At 50.9% G+C, this 19,289-nt stretch overlaps 2 protein-coding genes across 2 annotated transcripts; one reads left to right on the plus strand and one right to left on the minus strand.

The window, feature by feature from the left end:
- Positions 1 to 3,205: 3,205 nt before the first annotated feature.
- On the plus strand, positions 3,206 to 6,923 carry IL12A (interleukin 12A). The gene is made up of 6 exons (XM_039557040.1): positions 3,206 to 3,299; positions 3,501 to 3,634; positions 4,737 to 4,844; positions 4,966 to 5,007; positions 5,106 to 5,210; positions 6,319 to 6,923. Exons 1-6 carry the CDS (start codon positions 3,206 to 3,208, stop codon positions 6,490 to 6,492), a joined length of 657 nt encoding a protein of 218 aa, XP_039412974.1. The 3' UTR covers positions 6,493 to 6,923.
- Positions 6,924 to 7,568: 645 nt separating this feature from the next.
- Positions 7,569 to 18,920, minus strand: CARD8 (caspase recruitment domain family member 8). The gene is made up of 16 exons (XM_039557169.1): positions 18,838 to 18,920; positions 16,775 to 16,806; positions 16,493 to 16,558; positions 15,908 to 15,958; positions 15,425 to 15,454; positions 14,461 to 14,508; positions 14,329 to 14,372; positions 14,166 to 14,215; positions 13,260 to 13,480; positions 12,932 to 13,182; positions 11,725 to 11,859; positions 11,349 to 11,487; positions 10,544 to 10,597; positions 10,352 to 10,435; positions 9,509 to 9,778; positions 7,569 to 8,476 (listed from the first exon to the last, which is right to left on the minus strand). The coding sequence occupies exons 1-16, from the start codon at positions 18,864 to 18,866 to the stop codon at positions 8,457 to 8,459; spliced, it is 1,524 nt and encodes a 507-aa protein (XP_039413103.1). The 5' UTR covers positions 18,867 to 18,920; the 3' UTR covers positions 7,569 to 8,456.
- Positions 18,921 to 19,289: the final 369 nt, after the last annotated feature.

Genomic DNA, 19,289 nt, shown 5'->3' on the forward strand with positions numbered 1-19,289 from the left:
CCACTGAATCCCCCCCAATGAAATACCAGCACAAGCAGAGGATTTGGGTTAGGAATTTCCGGGAATTCCACAATCAGTAAGCACCAACAGCCAAAAAAACACCAGGAAAGTTTCTCCCAACTCTTTATTTTCCCATTTTATGGAGCCATCAGTTCCCAACCCAAACCAGAAGCAACTTCTGCCAGTGAGGCTCTTTTGGTGATAAATCCAACCCTGGATCTTCCCAAAAAAATGATCCAGGAGCAAAACAAATTATTCAATGTTCCAAAAAATGATTCAGTGTTCCATAAGTCCTGAGAGTGGCAAATAGGATCGAATCAGTTTTATTTATTGCATCCAGAAATCCCATCCCACACAATATTTTCCCAGTTTTGTAATGGAGCAATGATCCCTGTCCACAGCTGGGTGGGATATAATCATCCTGAATCTTTAATTTATATTTCTCTGTAATTATTGCTTAATTAGATGTCTCAAATTATTGCTAATTGCAGTGCCAGGGAATAGGGCTGCCCTACAAAGACCCAAACCCTTCCTACTGAGGATGTCCCAAGTGACTCCGTGGCCTTCCCAAAGGGTTTGGAGCCTGTTAATGAGGAAAATCCATCGAATTTTAAATTACAACATCCCACAGCTGGTAGGAAATGTCCCTAAAGCTCATTTCCCTCAAAGCACAGGGTGATGCCCACACTTGTTACCTGGAAACCAGGAAACAAGGATTTCCCTAGGCCAAAAGCAAGCCCAAAATTCAATCTCTATTTATTGGAGGGGAGAGGAGCCCAGACTGAAACAAAAAGCCGGGAGATTTCTGTTAGATTTCCAGGAACCTCCCGCTTTTTCAGAAGAGCGTGGCTGGAGCGGGTCCCGTTTCTCATCATCGACTCTCCAGGCCTCAAAACCAAACTGAGCACAGGGCTTGGGCTTTGGGGCTTTTCTCACTGGGTTTCTTTCTTATTGCTGTTCTCCCTTTCTTTCTCAGGCAGGAGTTTTAGGTATTGATTTGGCTGAGGGCACGGCCCCGAGCAGGGATTCCCCTCATTTTGCCTGCATTAGATCAAATCCGATTTTACAGAGACCCGGAACGGTCCTTATTTTTCTCTGGAGGATAATTCCAACAAGAGCAAGTTCTGGTTGAAATACAGGCAGCAGAATTACATTTTCTTGTGGAAAATCATACAGCTGCTAACACTTCGAAAAACTTAACAGTTATAGATTATATTTATGGTATTTATTATATTTATTATACTGGGGGGCCCTGGCACAGGGTGCCCAGGGAGGCTGTGGCTGCCCCTGGATCCCTGGAAGTGTCCAAGGCCAGGCTGGACGGGGCTTGGAGCAGCCTGGGATAGTGGAAGGTGGAATTGGATGAGCTTTAATATCCCTTCCAACCCAAAGCATTCCATGATTTTATGTTTCTTTGGAATAAACACAAAGGAACATCACAGCCCAGCTCACAGATTTAGAATTATTCTCATTCCATTCAAGCACTGCTTCCCATTCCTCTGGGAATGCACTTGCCCCAAGCTGCTCAAGGAGTAATTATCTTATTTTAATATATTATAATATGTAAAATATTCTGTTCTGATATTATTAATATAAATATTAATTATCAAGATTCAGGCTAAACCTGGTCAAGTAGAGGATGCTTTGAGATGGAGGAGGAGAAGATGGATTCCTTCTTCCGTTAGGAAAAAAAATTCACTCACCAGAATTAAAAGCCCCAGAATCCCAGAATGGTTTGGGTTGGAAGGGACCTTAAATCCCATCCCATGGGCAGAGACATCTCCCACTATCCCAGGCTGCTCCAAACCCATCCAGCCTGGCCTTGGACACTTCCAGGGACACAGGGGCAGCAGGCACAGCAAGGATTATAGGAGAGATATATACGATATCATTAGGATATATCCCAATTTATCAGCAGCTTAAACCCAAATCCCACCCCAGTGCTGATCCCGCTGGGAAACCTCGTGTCCTGCTGGGAGCAGGGCCTGAGAGCCGGGCAGGGAAACCTGGAAAGCCAAAGTGGTGCCTTTCAGGAACACCCCTCAGCACATCCCAAAATTCTCTTTCGCTTTTGGCTCCCGGAAGACGCGGCTCCTACACGAGCTGGAAACCACAGCCCGCAGTGAAATGACGGGGCAGAAGTGAAAAACGCCCAGAGAAATTGGAAAATGATGCACTGCTGGGATCGGGGCAAAAAGAAGTCTCAGGACACGCCACAGGCTTCTTATAGGAAACAGAGAAAATAAAAAGAATCTGAAAATGCAATATAAGACTCTTGATTCATCCTGCTCCCTCCCAGTTTCACAGCAAAAATCCCAGTGACTTCACGGCAGCCCCAATGCACAGAAAGGTTTTCTGCAGCCTTCTGGGTCCGGCTGAGAATGGCCACGAACAATACAAGCCAATACTGAAATATTGGTTAATTATTCCAAATATTTCAGCAGAATCAAATATCCAGGCAGGTTTTCACAAATATTCATGAATGAAACGTTGTCACTATAGAATCAGAGGATCATGGAATGGTTTAGGTTGGGAAAGATCTCAAAGGTCACCGAGTGCAACCATCCCCAGCACTGCCACATCCACAGGGCTGTTCAATCCCTCCACCACCGCCCTGGACAGCCTATTCCAGCGCTTTCCATGAAGGAATTTTCTCTAATATCCAATCTAAAGCTCCTCTGGTGCAACCTGAGGCTGTTTCCTCTTGTCCTGGTGCTTGTTCCTTGAGAAGAGAGCAGGATAAAAATGGAAATGGAAAAGCTGGAGAGAAATGATTTACACGGGATGGAGTGACAGAACAAAGAGGGAATGGCTTCAAATTCAGGAGGTTTAGATGGGATTTTGGGAAGGAATTGTTCCCTGGGAGGGTGGGCAGGCCCTGGCACAGGGTGCCCAGAGCAGCTGGGGCTGCCCCTGGATCCCTGGCAGTGCCCAAAGCCAGGTTGGAAACAGGGGCTTGGAGCAGCCTGAGGCAGTGGAAGGTGTCCCTGCCCGTGGGAATGAGATTATCTTTAAGGCCCCTTCGAACCCAAACCATTCCGTGCTTTCGTGATTCCGCTAAAACTTCTCCACGCGCCGCGCGCGGACTCCCTGCCAACCCCATTTTCCTGTCAGCTCTGTGCTCCGAGGGAAGGAGCTCCGGCTGTGCCCCGCACATCCCCGCCCTGCGAGCCCCGCCGGGATTCCCGGCCCCGCCGCTCTCGGGATGAGCGCGGCTCTCCGCGGCCGGGGGGCGGAGGAGAAGCGCACGGGGGAACTCCCGCTCGTCCGGCGCCCCTATAAGAGCTGTCCCTGGCGTGGTGCGACGGCAGCGGGATGGAGCGGAGCGGCAGCAGCGGGAGAAGCACCGGGAGCGGCACCGGGAGCACCGGGAGCGGCACCGGGAGCGGCACCGGGAGCGGCACCGGGAGCGGCACCGGGAGCGGGCGGGCAGCGCCGCCTGGCGGGGCCGCACGGGCGTTGCTGTGCCTGGCGCTGCTCCTGCCCCTGCTCGTGTCCAGCCCGGCCCGGGGCACTGCCCACCCCACCCCGGGCACTGCCCACCCCGGCCCGCCACCGCCAGCCCTCCGCCGAGCGCCTCAGCCGCTCCCGGGACCTGCTGGAGGCCGCCAACGCCTCCCTGCATCGGCTGAAGGTCTGCAGGGAACGGGACGGGAGCGGGAGGATGCGGGAGGGCCGGGATGGGGCAGCGGGGGCAGCCAGGAGGGCAGGGATGGGGGTGGTGAGAGGATGCAGGAGGGCGGTGATGGAGCAGTGGTAGGAGCCAGGAGGGTGGGGATGGTACCAAGCCAGGCAGTGCTGGGGTAGTTATTGTACCCAGGACGTCAGTGGTGGTCCCCAGGCAGCGCTGAAGGCACCAGCTGGGCACCCAGGGGCTGCTGAGAGTACCCAGGAGGGCAGGGATGGAGCAGTGGAAGTACCCAGGAGGGCAGGGATGGGGTAGGGATGGCACCCAGGAGGGCAGGGATGGGGCAGTGGAAGTACCCAGGAGGGCAGGGATGGGGTAGGGATGGCACCCAGGAAAGCAGGGATGGGGTAGGGATGGCACCCAGGAAAGCAGGGATGGGGCAGTGGTGCTACCGAGCCAGGAAATGCTGGAGCAGTTTCGGTCCCCGGGCAGTCCCCAGGAGGTGCTGAAGGCACCAGCTGGGCACCCAGAGGCTGCTGAGGGTACCGGCAGGGTGGACGCTCCCTGGAGCCTCCCTTCAAGTCTCCATCCCTGTCCCTGCTTTCATGCTGCCCTGAGCAGCCCTTTAGGACTGATTTGCTCAGGTCTCTTTCTTTTCCTATTTTTTTGCTAAAAGTTTTACTAAAATTCCCTGCTGTTTTCACACCCTTCATCTCAGAGGATCCCAAAAGCCCCAGCACCAGACAGGTGCTGTTCCCCACCCCGTATTTGCTATTTTTCTCTTTCTAAGAGATCCTTTCCATTTGAAACTCTACTGCCATAAAGTTCTCCCTAAATTCCACGTCTGACAGAATCACTTAAAGCCATGGAGGCAGAGCAATTCGCAATAAAACATAAACTGGTGCAAAACCTGGGATTATTCCCAATCTATTTCCTGTATTTCATATTTAACCACAGTCCTCACAGAGCCTCATTCCTGGGATTCATCTGGGCACAGACAGCTGAGATACATCAAATTATTCTGTGTATTTACAGATATATATATATAAATATATAAACTGTATCATGAGGCTGTCAGTGACCCTTTTTTATTCCCTCTTCCCCACAGGAACTCGGCACCCTGGGATTCGAGTGCACCCTTGAAGAGGTGGATCTGGAGGACATCACGGAGAACCAAATGAACACAATCAAAGCCTGCACAGCTGAGGATCCAGGGGTAAACCAGCGAGAAATAGAGAGAAATCGAGAGAAAACGTCACTTTTACCTCCTAGTTTCATGCAATACGTAATCCACACCTCCATTAAATCACAAATCCTATTTCTCGTTTAATTTGCAGCCTGGAAACTGCCCAGCCCTGGAAAGATCAACTTTTGATAAGGTAAATGCAATTTCCCCACAAAATCCCTTCTTTTGGCTCGTTGTGCGTTTCAATGAGCAGCACATTCCCACATTTCCTAACAATTCCCTCTTTCCCAGGGCAAATGCCTGCAGGGCATCTCTGAGGACCTCAGAGCCTACAGGGCACAGCTGAGGAACCTCAACGACCCCCAGCTCCTGGTGACTCTCGATGGGATGATGGAGGTGAGGATTCCCGCCTGGATTTACCCAAAAATTCAGGAAATAGGGAATAAAAAGCTCCATTTCTCCTCCAAATATTGAGATATAACAGACCTGCTGCACTGGATGTGACACAGGCTGGACTAAAGGTTGATAAATACTTCGAATTTTAGCCTCAGTCTATAAATTCTATCACGAAATATTTCAAGATTTGCCTCATTCATGATAACATTCAGTATTTCAAATTTTACCCTCAATCTATTCATGATAAATTAAATATTTCAAATTTTACCCTCAGATTATTCATGCAATCATTAAATAATTGAAAATTTACCCTATTAATGATAACACTAAATACTTCCAATTTCACCCTCACTCTATTCATAATAAATATTTCAAATTTTAGTCTATTCATGATAACATTAAATACTTCAAATTTTACCCTCAGGCTATTAATGCTATCATGAAATATTTCAAATTTTACCTTCATAATATCATCAAAAACTTCTGATTTTACCCTCAGTCTACTCACACAATCATTAAATATTTCAAATTTTAACCTTCATAATGATAACATTAAATACTTCAAATTTTACCCTTAGGCTATTAATGCTAACACGAAATATTTCAAAATTTACCTTAATAATGATATCATTCAACACTTCAAATTTTCCCTTATTAATGCCATCATTAAATATTTCAAAATTTACCTATTAATGCTATCATTTAGCACTCCAAATTTTACCCCCAGCCCATTAATGCTAACATTAAGTATTTAAGACTTTATCCTATTAAAGTTCAATTAAATATTTCCAATTTTACCCTCTGTCTACTCAGGATAAATTCAATACTTCAACATTTACCTTCTTAATGATCAATTCAACATTTCCAATTTTACCCTCTCTCTACTCAGGATAAATTCAATGCTTCAACATTTACCTTCTTAATGATCAATTCAACATTTCCAATTTTTCCCCTTGTTCTATTCACCATCAATTAAACATCCCGGATTTTTCCCTCAACGCCTCCTTACTTCCCGCTTTTGCCATTCATCCCTGAGGGGGTAAAACTCCAAGGGGGTTTTTTGGTTTAGACATTTTCTGGACTGGCTGTGACCCTTTTCCTTGTGCAGGCCCTGGGCAGCAGCACTGGGAAGGTTCCGGAGGCGCTGGCAGGATTGGGATTGGGATCGGGATTGGGATCGGCCCCGTTCCCGGACAGGCTGAGGCTCTGCAGTGTCCTCCAGGCTTTCCGCATCCGCAGCGTCACCATCAGCAGGATGCTGAGCTTCCTGAGCTCCCTCTGAATCCCAGGAATCCACCCAGAAGCCAAGGAGATCCTGGAGGAAAAACAGTGGGATCAACACCCACCGGCTTCCAAAGGAATTCTGAATTTCCCAGAGTTCGTTTTTAGGGAGTTGTGCCTTTTAAACCATGATAGATTCCCAGATTTTTGGAACTTAAGCTCCATCCGAGCACCAAAATGTTCCTAACTCTAATTTATCCACATTTATCCAGCTGATTTCTCAGGAATTGAGAGAATTGAGACCTATTCATGATAATCCATTTCCTCGGGGGTGCATTCCAACTCAGGATATTCTACCCCATGATTTATTTATGATGATATTCCATTCTATTCCATGATTTATGATGATATCCCGTGATTTATTTATGATTTTCTGTTCTATTCCCTGATTTATTTATGATATTCTTTGATTTATTTATGATATTCCTTGATTTATTTATGATGATATTCCTTGATTTATTTATATTCCCTTCTATTCCCTGATTTATTTATGATGATATTCCATGATTTTTTAATGATATTGTTCTATTCCATGATTTATTTATGATATTCCTTGATTTATTTATGATGATATTCCTTGATTTATTTATATTCCATTCTATTCCCTGATTTATTTATGATATTCCCTGATTTATTTATGATGATATTCCCTGTATATTCTATTTATTGCCTAATAAAATCAAACTTTACTCCAAAACCAAGGTGATTTTTTTGTCCCTTGGGATCCAACACGAATCCCTTTAAATACTTTGGATATTGCTGGCATGGGAAGGCACATCCCCATAATTGGTGTCTTTTAAAATCCAAGTTTCCATCTTGGATTGGGTTGGACGAGGCTTGGAATAACTTGGGATAGGGAAGGTGTCCCTGCCCATGGCAGGGGTTGGGATGGGATGGGATTTAAGGTCCCTTTCATCCCAAAAAACCCCTTTGACCCCTTTGGTGGCACCTCCAGCTTTTCTAGGTTCTGAGGAACAAGTTCCATCCTCTCTTCCCAGTTCTCCTCTCTTCCCAGGACATCAACAACTTCCCAACATTTCATCCAACTAAAACAAAAAATCAAAAATCAGATGGAAATAATGTTAATTTTTCCTGTTTTAATCTTTCTTTTTTAAAAGTATGTTTTCCTTTCCCAAACATACACAGAGGAAGATGATCCCAAGTATCCCACGGCCTTAAAAACAAGACAATCCTTGATCTGCTTCCTCCTCTCTTCTGCAAATACCATTTTCCCCAATTTTTTTCTGATCCTGTAGCACAGGGATTTGGGCTCCTCCCATTTTCAGCACCTAAATTCTAGTCAAGTTCCGATAAATCAAGTAAAAAAAAGAAGTATAAAAAGTTTCTCATACAAAAAAGAATTATACAACGTAAAAAATGGAGACAAACTATACAGAAAAGAGGGGAGAAGAAATTCCAGGGGGAAATTCCGAGCTGCCTGGAGTTCAGAGTGGTGTTCCCCTTCTTTGGAAATTTTAGGAAACAGAAGCATAGCTTAACAAGGACTGAATGTACAGGATATGCACAATAATTCCACATATACAGTGATTATCCAAAGGAATTTGTGGCAAGTTTAGGATCATTCTTCCCTGATCCATGAGAAATCCGATGCACCTCACGATTCTGGCAGTTCCATGTTTTTTGGAAGGGGATGAAAGTTTCCAGGGTGATTTTTCTCCCTGTTTTTCCCTGATGGAAACAAAAACCTTTCCCAAGTGATGAAAAAGACAAATTGGTTTTTTCCAGTGTTCGTGTCTTTCCCTGTGGGTGAAGCCCGGAATTCCAGGATCCACCTCTCCTGAAGGTCTTGGAAGTGGCTTCTATCCACACAAAATTCCATTCACGTTTCCCTGGAGGATCCTGCCTGAGTGGTGATGCCCTGAACCTCCCTGAATCCCAGCAGGATTCCAGAGGAGCAGAATGGTTGGATTGGGAAGCTCCCTCCCTCCTCCTCCTTCAGCTGGCTCAGCTCTGAGCCGAGAAACCTGAGGGAAGGAAAAAACACACCTGGATTATGGGATGTCCGGAAGTGCCTGCAAGACCCAAGTGGAGAAAGAAATTGAATTTAAAAATATTCAAGTTGAGAAATAAATGTATTAAACCCCCCGAGGCAGCACGAGGCTGTGGCGCAGAGTCTGGGAGGGAGAGCTCTCCACCTTTGCCAGCCAGGTTGTTTCCAGGGAGAATGAGCCATGGAATTAGGTTGGAAAAGCCCTCTAAGACCATCCAGTCCAACCATGCCCCCACTCCATCCCAAGGCCACCACTGCCCCACGTCCCCAGGAGCCGCACGTCTGCTCGATCCCTCCAGGGTGGTGACTGTGCCCAGCCCTTTCCATGAAGAAATTTTTCCCAATATCCAATCTAACCCTCCCCAGGCACAACCTGAGGAGTTTTGTCCCACGTTTCCTTTTGTCCTGAGTTAAGGAATTAAGTTTTGCTGTTGCAAAAAACCCCCCACATTTAATTTTTCAGGACAATTGCCCTTGGCTGGCTGAGTCCATAAAATTATGGAATGGTTTGAGTTGGAAAGGACCTTAAAGGTCATTTAATTCCAACCCCTGCCATGGACAGGGATAATTCCCAGCTCCCTGAATAATTTGGATTTGCAGAAGGCGAACTGAACACAAGAGCTCCACAGAAAGGAGGGGGAGCTCCCTTGGGAAACCCATTCCCATAAGAGATGGAACCACCAAGTCATCCAGCAGGGAAGGTGTTAATCAACCATTCCTGAAATAAAGACCCAAGCAGCTCTTCTTGGGAATCCCAGGAACCAGTCTGGACACCCAGGTCATGCTGAGTGCTCTCCATCCTCAGGGCAAAACTATTCCTCATTTTGTATCCATTTCCAAAGGGAAGGACCAACCACCCCAAAACATCAAGTCACTGCAGAAAGCAGAAGGGACACAATTTTGACCTCCATAATAAACCATGCACTGGGGATTTGTAAATTCCCTGATGGGAATTCCCAAAGTCCAGCTGAGCCAGGGATGGATTCAGTAACCAGGGAGCTGATACCTTGCAGCGTCTGCAGGATCTCGTAGGTCGCTTTTTCCCCGAGGCTTCTCTGCAAAGCCTCTGCAGATCCATTGCCCTGCTCCCTGTCTCTCCACTTCCTCAGCACCAGGAATTTCTGCATGTTCACGTCCTTCTCCATGGCCTGGATGTTCTCGATGTCCTTCATCTCCATCTGGAGACACTCGATGGCGACCTCCCTCCAGTGCCGGTCCAGGAGCTTGGCGATCGCCAGCAGCTGTTGGTCCGTTAAGCTTTTTGTGCCCGTTCCATCTGAAAAACATTGGATTTTCCCCAATATCCAACCCCAACCTTCTCTGCTGCAACCTGAGGCCGTTCCCTCTCCTCCTGTCCCTGTTCCCTGCGAGCAGAGCCCGACCCCCCCCCGGCTGCCCCCTCCTGTCAGGGACTTGTGCAGAGCCACAAGGGCCCCCCTGAGCCTCCTTTGCTCCAGGCTGAGCCCCTTTCCCAGCTCCCTCAGCTGCTCCAGCCCCTTTCCCAACCCCATTCCCTTCCCTGCACATGCCCCAGCCCTTCCACGTCCTTGGGAGAGTCCCAAAACCGCCCCCAGGGCTGGAGGAGCCTCAGCAGTGCCAGCACAGGGGACGGGCACTGCCCTGGGTCTGTGGGCATTGCTGGGACCTCCTTGGCCACCCCTGGCTCATGTCCAGGCCCTGCCAACCACCAGCCCCAGCTCCTTTTCCAGCAGACACCTTTCCAGCTGCTCTTGCCCAAGCCTGGACCATTCCAGAGGGAAAAGTCTTTTAAAAAGTGAGCTGGGTTTCAACTCCCAGGACACAAAACAACCCCAACCAGGCTCTTCCCAAGGCCACAGTGAGGCCCCACCTGCAGTGCCACCAGTCTTCTGCTTTTTGCTGTGGAGCCCCTCTTCCTCCAGGATGCTGAGGGCTGGCTTCCGCTTCTTCACACCTGGGAAGGGATCAGAGGCGCTGTCACTTGTGTCACCTCTCCCCAGAGGCAGAGAGGGGCACAAGGAACAAACCACCCCAACCCCAAGTTCTCTGCAAAGTCACTCACTGGCTGTGCTCCTCCTCTGCTCGTTCTTGTTCTGGTCATAATGGATCCAATCCCCTGGGAAAGGTCACAGGAGACAAACATGAGGGAGGAATTCCCAGTGCTGGGCCCCACCTCCAGGAATTCCCAGGCACAAAGCAAAGCTGTTGGGTGGATTCCAACCCCTGAGGTTTGACAGAACGAGATTTTTCCCCTTTTATTCAACGTGCTGCAGCAGGCCCAAATAGGCCAGAGAGATTGCAAGTTATAATGCAAAATATGCCATTTCATATTATATGATACAATTCTATGGATAATATATGGAATTATATGTTGTAACACAGAATAATAGGCAGGGGGGTTGGAACTAAATGGTCTTTAAGGTCCCTTCCAAAAACAAACATTCCATGACCAGCAGCTCTACTGGGAGGAAAGGCTGGGAGAGCTGGGATTGTTCAGCCTGGAGAGGAGAAGCTGCAGGATGACCTAACTGGAGCCTCCCAGTGCCTGAAGGAGCTACAGGAAAGATGGAAAGAGACAACTTACAAGGGATGGAGGGACAGGAACCAGGGAATGGCTTCCCAGTGCCAGAGGGCAGGGCTGGATGGGATATTGGGAAGGGATTGCTCCCTGGGAGGGTGGGCAGGCCCTGGCACAGGGTGCCCAGAGCAGCTGGGGCTGCCCCTGGATCCCTGGCAGTGCCCAAGGCCAGGCTGGACATTGGGGCTTGGAGCAGCCTGGGACAGTGGAAGGGGTCCCTGGGGGTGGAACTGGATGATCTTTAAGGTCTGTCCCATCCCAGACCACTCCCTGGTTCCCAAGGACTCACTCTCTCGGAGTTTGGCTTTCCAGACGGTCTCATCCGAGTCCTGCTCCACCAGGGACATGGTGAAGTCATCAGGCTTCTCCAAGTACACTTCAAAGTAACTCTTCAGCTTCAAGAGTGATCCATCAACAAATTCAATCTCCTACACAACAGAAATATGTCAAAAATAAATATTTCTCTAAGATAAACTAAAGAGAAGGCAACTGGCTGTTGGGACAAATCCGAGCCTAACTCCCATCTCCCAGAGTTTTGCTGTTGACTTCAGCATCAGGATTTCATCCCAAAATTTTAGGGCTCTAAGAGGCAAATGGCTCCTTTTTGTGCCACATTTCCAGGGCAGCTGCAATGCAGGAAGCAAGGGTGAGTGTAAGGGACTCACCTCAGGAGTTATTTCAGCTTCTGGCTCACAGATCAATCTGTACTTCTTTCCTTCCTGCAGTAATTTTTGGCACACGGCAGGCTTGTCAATTTTAACAAATTTCTTATTTGAGTGCTTCACAGCTTTTGAGATGTCCTAAAATTTAAAAAATACCATTTCAAGGTTAATATTTCAAGGTTACTCATTCCAGTAGATGAATTAACATTTAAAACCTGTGTTCATGTGGCTGCCTGGGCTGTTCTCTGGCCCCAGCTCTACAGCACAGCCACGACCCCAAACTTCCCAGAAAGCTGTGGAATAACCACACTCAAAAAGCATCACCAAACCTCTCCAGCTGTTGTGCCATGGGGGTGAAATGAGATAAGAGAGTTTGCAACCCCAATAAAAGGCAGGGTTTTGTCACTCTCCTCACTGTAATAGGGTAAATTCTAGTCCTGCTCCTGCCAGAGCTCCTGAATGACCCCACAAACCCAATTTCCTAATTATAAGCCATTGCAGGGCAATGCAAGGAACTTTCTAGAGCTGTAATTTTATCCAGGGTTAGTTCCATGGCCTCTCTTTTCTCTGCAGACAGGCTCTGTTCTCCTCTGAGGTTATTGCCAACGTGGTCCTTGGCAGCAGGAAAGTTGGTGGCACCTGGATGAATTCATTGTCAGCTGCTTTCCCAAATTCCCAAATTTTCACTGGGGACTCTGCCACTGCCCTGGACAGCCTGTTCCAGGGCTTGACCAGCCTTTTCCTGAAGGAATTTTCCCTAATGTCCAATCTAAACCTCCTCTGGTACAACTTGAGGCTGCTTCCTCTTGTCCTGTCGCTTATTCCTTGGGAGAAGAGACCAGGACAAAGAATGGAAATGGAAAAGCTGGAGAGAGACCATTTACACAGGATGGAGTGACAGAAAAAAGGGGGAATGGCCTCAGATTCAAACATTGTAGGTCTAGATTGGATATTGGGAAGGAATCCTTCCCTGTGAGGGTGGGCAGGCCCTGGCACAGGTGCCCAGAGCAGCTGGGGCTGCCCCTGGATCCCTGGCAGTGCCCAGGGCCAGGCTGGACATTGGGGCTTGGAGCAGCCTGGGATAGTGGAAGGTGTCCCTGTCCATGGCAGAAGGTAGAAAGAGATGGGATTTAAGGTCCATTCCCACACAAAGCACACCAGGATTCCCAACCCCACCCTCCCCAGGCCCAGCTCCCAGCCCGGGCCGTACCTTTATGAAGGAGTCGTTGTTGGTGGCCACGTAGACCCAGAAGGACAGGGAGGGGTGCTCATCGATGGCTTTGTAGAGGATGACGGCCCCGTGGTACTGCAGGGGCTGCTGGCTCTGGATCAGGGGTCCCACGGGGGACAGGGAGCTCACCACCCACTTGACGTGCGACGCCGAGAACTCGGCCGAGGGCTCGATGGCCGCGCCCCCGCTCTTGATGTGCAGCACCTTGAAGGCCACGCCAGCGCCGTGATCTGTGGGGAACGTCCCGGGGCTCAGCACTTCCAGAGCATCCCCAGGCACCATCCCCAGCCCCTGGCCCCACACTCACCCCCCAGGCAGAGGCAGTGCGGGAACTGGATGGAGCTGAGCGCGCCGGGCGCGTCGCAGCGCACGTCGAACAGGGGCCCGCCCACGATCCAGGGCTTTTCCACCAGCTGGGCGTACTTGCTCCAGGATAACAGGGAATACGTGATCCTGGCGGCGCCTGTCACCTCGAAAATGAGCCCAGTGATGCTGCACTGGTAGGAGCCCTCTGCATCCAGCAGCGCCCTGCAAGGGACATCCGGCACTCGGCAAAAATACCGGGAGCTGCGGGGTAACGGAGCAGCTCCCTCCCGCTTTATCTCAGCGGCCACAGTGTGCTCCTCTCTCTGGGTCTGAGCCGTCACTGGGCTGGTAAAAACCACTGAGGGCCCACCCAGCCTATGCAAAACAGCTGGAAATGAGCATTTTGCATAAAACTTCCTGCACCGGGAGCTGCTCTCACGGGAAGGGCTCAGCGTCAGAGCCAACATTTTCCGTGGATAACAACAGCAGCCAGCGTGGAGAACAGCAAGGGATACACGGACATCCCACAGTGACAATTCCAAGGCAGACAGAGGGAGAACAGCGCTGCATCCAAGGGAAAATGCAGGGCTAAAGGGGAGGGTGAAGCAGGGCAAGACCCCTCACGTGCATCCAGGCTGAAACCAGAATATAACAAGGGGCTGGCTGTTAATTATTGCAGCAAGACAAGGCAGCATCCTGGAAAACCCTCCCAAGAGTTCTCTTGGGCCAGGATCTGGAGGCAGCACAGGCTCTAAACCATGATTTTTAAGGGTTTGGGTGCACCTCCCAGTACAAATCCAGGTGCATTTGTGCAGACAATGAGCTGTTCTCCCACTTCAACCAAAGACTGAAGCACCTTGGTCAGAACAACGTAAACTTAAACCCATTATATTCAAAAAATTCATACATAAATTGTCCTCCAGCAAGTCTCCTGGGGGTCACCTGCTCCTTCTGGTCCTGGAAACAGATTTTAAAAAAATTATCTTAAAAAAGGTGAGAAGAAATTAGGATTACAGATTGCAAATGATCTAATGCAAAAGAAGTGGGTGGCTTTTCCCTCACAAACCTACATTTTCACTCCTGCAGTGCTCACAGGGTGGCAAGCAGCTCCCTCCTGGTGGGAAAAGAGGAAGATGAGCTCAAGAACAGCCAAGTAATTAAAGAGCCAGGAATAAAAAAGGCCTCAGGAGATCTGTTCCTACCTGACTCATTGCAGTGAGGTGGGGATTCCTTCTCCTCCTGTTCTTCCTCTAGGAAAAAGGAGTTTGGAGTAAACACCTCAGTCTCCAGAGGGTTTCTGCTCCCACATTCACCCAGGACAACCCCACAATTTCATTTGCTTAAATTCAGCAAATCCTAAGGAGAACATTCCTGAGAGTCCTTGCAGGCCTTGCACAGCCTGGGGGTGAAGCTGAACATCAGGATACAAATTTGCCAACAGCTCCTAAGTTGCCCAAACTGCTGGAAATTTTCAGAGGAGTTAAAGATTCATCCTCAGGATGAGCCTCATGGTGCCAAGGACAAAGTACAACCCCCGGCACGGAAACTGGGAACAGCATTCCCAGGGAACAACAACCACATTGTCTGCCATGTGTTTGTCCCTAAAACGATTTCAGAGTGCCTGGATTCTCCTGGCCGTATCCTACAGGACAGAATTCCACCAGAGCTGACACTTCAGGCCAAAGGTTGTGTCCTGAAGGGTGGATTTGGGAGCAGGGGAGTGGCAGAGCCGCTGTGCCAAGAGCCAGGATGAGCTGCTTCCCATCCCACCCTCCCTCCCAGGAAAAAGGGATCCTGGAGGCTGTCCCAGAGCTATCCTGGGACTCCAACACCCTCCTGGGCTGGGAGAGCCAGAGAAGGCCTTGCTGCAGCAAACAGCCTGGCAAACAGCAGCCAGCAGCTGGCTGCCTTCCCAAGCCCTGCTATCCCATCCCCGAGTTGCAGCAGGATTGGAACGGCACCAGGAACACTCCCTGCACGTGGAAGTTCGTGGCCTCCACCCCCCACTTCCTAGGGATGCTCTCCAGCAGCTCCTTTTCCCAGAAGATACGGAGGGGGTGGCTGGAAATCCTTCCTGCCATCCCACAGCACGCCTCGGGTGCCGTTCATCCGAGCTGGCTTCCTCCCGCTGAGCAAGGGCTACCAGGGACAACAAACCACACTCACCCAGCCTGCCTCCATGCCACTCCTCGGCATCTGGGGAGCAAAAACATCGGAATTGTTTAATTATCAGTATTACACAAAAGCACAATAAACTGCTGGCACACAACCCGTGGAAGTGCAAACCCACCAACAGCAAGCGCTTCCTTTCATTCTTTTCCTGTCCATCCTGTTTGGCCAGTTCTGTTGCCAACTTTTGAGGAAATTTATGGCCTCTTGGTGTTTGGACAACTGCTGTGGTGTAAAAATATCCATGGGCATTGTGTCTGCAACATCCATGGGTGTTGTGTCTGGGAGGCGAAAGCAGCACGAGCTGCTGCCCTTCGATCATTGATAGGAAATCCTTGGCTCCCAAAAGTTTTATTGGGAAAGCAATCAGAGTTAGCATTCCCTAATAACTGTGAGACTGTTCCCAGGAGAAGCAGCTGCTTTAAACTGAACAGCAGTTTTATAAAAGAGATTACAGATCAAACACAATGTTCTGCTCACCTGACTCCTCTTCCGAGCCGCTGCTGGAGCTGCCTTCGGAACTGGCCTCTCCTTAAAAACCACAACCCGTTAGGCACAGGTGGGATGGGAGCGCAGGGATCCATCCACAGGTTGGGATCCATCCACAGGTTGGGATCCATCAGGCCAGCCAGCAGGTTAGATAATGGGACAGAGCAGAAAAAATACTGAGGCAGAGAGAAGCATCAGAGCATCAAATCCCAGCTCCAGGGGAGACTTTGGGGTCACCCAGGCCCTTCTGAAGGGTCTTTAGAACATTTAATTTTCATGTTTTATGCATCCTGGGATTATTTTGGAGCTTCAGCCATGGCACATCCCAGTTAAATGATGGTTTTCCATGGCAGGTGGGAGCAGCCCTGGTGGGAGCTGTGTGTCCCACCAGGCGTGGCTTGTGCAGATGCACCAAATGTGGCTTTAATTAATTATTCTCACAAACGTCAGTTGAACAGAAACCAGCACTGGAAAGTCAAGCTTGTGCTTTGGGATGTGGGTGTGGGGGAATTTGGGATGCAGGACCAGCCACACCACCGCAGGAGCGAGGAAATCCCTGAGCCATGGTGTGCTCACCCTCCGGGTGCTCCTCGGCCGATCCCGATCCTGATCCCGATCCCTCCATGCCGTTGGGTGTCACCTCTGCCAGAGAAAAGCAGGGAATAAAAGCTGGAGAAGGCTCTCATCAATTTTGTACTCAGAGAAAGGGAATAAACAACAAAAGAACAGGCATTTTAAAAACCAGCACAACCAACCAAAATAATCCATAAACTAAGGGTTTACACCGAGGTTTTTAAAGCCCGTTATAGAATTCCCATTCCCATTCCCAAGGAGGGGCATTTCCCAAAATCCCTGTACCTTTTTCATCCGAGGAGAGGGACTCTGCTCCGCTGGAAGACAAAAGCAGACACACGTGAGCAGCTGTGCCAGCCCTTTCCCACGCTTCCACAGGGGCAGCATTCCCCACTCCCAGACCGCTGGCATCGCCCCCAGCCTCGGGAATCTGGGAGCTGACTTGGGATGGGGCTTGGTGAGTAAACATCCATCTCCTGCAGCATCACCCCGACCCTGGCTCTCTCCTGGCCCTTCTGGGGACACCTGGCTCTGCTGGACACAATTCCCACTGGCACAAGCTCCTGGTTCCAGCCCCCATTGCCGAGCCCTGGACTCCGTGCCAGGCGCCCATTGGATTTGGGTGCAATCCAACCAGTCTCCAGCCAGGCAGGAAACTTGGATAAACTCTGGCCTTCAGCCGTGGCAGACAACTCCAGCAGACCCATTTGTGGCAAATTCACACCAACCTCCAGCCTCCATCCACCCTGGAAAGGGGAAATCTGCTGGTTTTATCATTCACAGATCACGATCCTGTTCGGAAACCTTTTCCTGGAGCTCCACAAAGCTCCACAACATCTGTCAGGCAGATCCAGCAAAGAAAAGCTGCCCTGAGGACAGGAATGGCCCTGGGTGCAGTCACCATAAACCAGCAGGTGTCATCCAGCTCTCCCACACTGTGGTGGCACCGGGAAATATTCCAGAACCTCCGCCCTGCCAAGGGGCAGCTGGAACAGCAGGCAGGGAAAAAGCACCCAGCCCGCTTTTTTTTTGGAGGTAGGTGAGGGTCACAGGGCCATCCCAGAGATGCTGAGGGATGCTGGGGATGGTGAAGCCAAGATGTGGGAGTTGCTCAGCTCAGGAGGCTGATTTCGGCCATCCTGGATGCTCCTGGAATGAGCGGGCACCACCACGGGGGTCAGAGCCTTGGGGCCACACTGGGACACTCAGACACAAAACTGAAAAATAAATAAATAGATGGGAATGGCAGAGGCAGGAAAATCAATCCCTAACGAGTGAGGATTCCTGAGGAACTCAGGGAAGCGATGCCAGCTGGGGCGTCCTGGCAAAGCACAGCAAAGTGGCTGCACGGGGCTGGAGAAGTTTCTGGGTCAAGGGCAGGAAGAAGTGGGAAAGGTTTTCCCCCACAAGGAATTACACAACAGTTTGCTCTTCCAAACTGTATCTTGTGAAAAAAAAAACAACACAAGAATTATTTATCTGGAGGATTTGGATGAAGTCTGGACCCTCTCCAGGGCCGGCAAGGGAGCCAAGCGATGTTTGAGCAACCCTGCAGCCCTTGCACCAAGTGCTGGCTTGCTAAACTGGGATCGCTTCCCTCCGCGCCGCCTCCAAACCCCTCGCAGCTGCATCTCCCTCCTCCCGCGCTGGCAAACAGCTCCGGCAGCGCACAGGCGCGGGGGGAGAAAGCACAAAAAGAGACAAAAAACCCACCCGGGCAAAGCCCCGGGCATTGTGCAGTTAATTAACTGCAGCCATTAACTGCGGCGGGCAACGGGCGCTGCCGAGCGGAGGAGCCTGGCGGGGCAGCGGTTCCCAGAGCGCGATAACGCGGGGAAGGAGATAAGCACGAGCCTCGCTGCCCGGGCTCGGGGCACCGGGGGGCACCGGGGGGCACCGGGGGCGGTGCAGCGGGGCCGGGGGGTGCGGGGCCGGCGCTGCCTCGCCCGGCGCTTTGTCTGCAGCAGCAGCGGGGGATGCGCGGCGCGGCCGGCGGGGCCCGGAGCCCCCGCTGCAGGTGCACGGCCGGGCACGGGCACCCAAACTGCCCGGGGGCGGGGGGGGGGGGGGGTTTGGGGACGGGAGGGAACCTCCGGGCTCGGTGCCCAGGAATGGGGGGTCGGGAGGGGGTGGAGGAGCAGAAGGATGCGGGGATGCAGGTGGGGTGGGGGATGGGAGGATGCGGGGGCGGGGCTGGGGGACAGCGGGACGGGCTGGGGGACAGCGGGAGGGCGCAGGGGGTGCATGGGGAGAGTGGCGGGGAACGCCGGGCAGCCCCGGGGGCGGCGGGGAGGCTGCAGGAGGATGGCGGGGGACAAGGGGAGCCCCGGCACCCCACGGCCGCTCACCTGTCGGGCTCCTGGGCCGGGCCGGACATCGCGGCGGATCCGCTCGGCGGCACCGCGCGGGAACAGCGCGTGGGGGCGGGGCCGCGCTCGGACCCGCCCCGGACACTCCCCCCCCCCCCCGGAGCTCCGGATCGGCCGCCGCTTTCTCGTCCCGCCCCCCCCCTCGAACTCGAGGTGCTGTGGGTACATGACACTCCTGCACACACCCTCCCTCGGTACAGGTACAGATAGACACGGTGTGATTCGTAAATATATAGAGGATGTTCATTTCTGGGCGCACTGGGTGTTATCTGTTGGGATATTAGTGTTCTATACACATAGGAGATCATTCTGGAATCCTGGAATGGTTTGGGTGGCAAGGGACCCTAAAGCTCATCTCGTTCCACCCCCTCCGGTGCCATGGGCAGGGACAATTTCCATGGATCAGGTTGCTCCAAGCCCTGTGCAACCTG

Source organism: Corvus cornix, chromosome 9, assembly GCF_000738735.6.
Source record: "Corvus cornix cornix isolate S_Up_H32 chromosome 9, ASM73873v5, whole genome shotgun sequence".
Classification (NCBI taxonomy): Eukaryota; Metazoa; Chordata; class Aves; order Passeriformes; family Corvidae; genus Corvus; species Corvus cornix.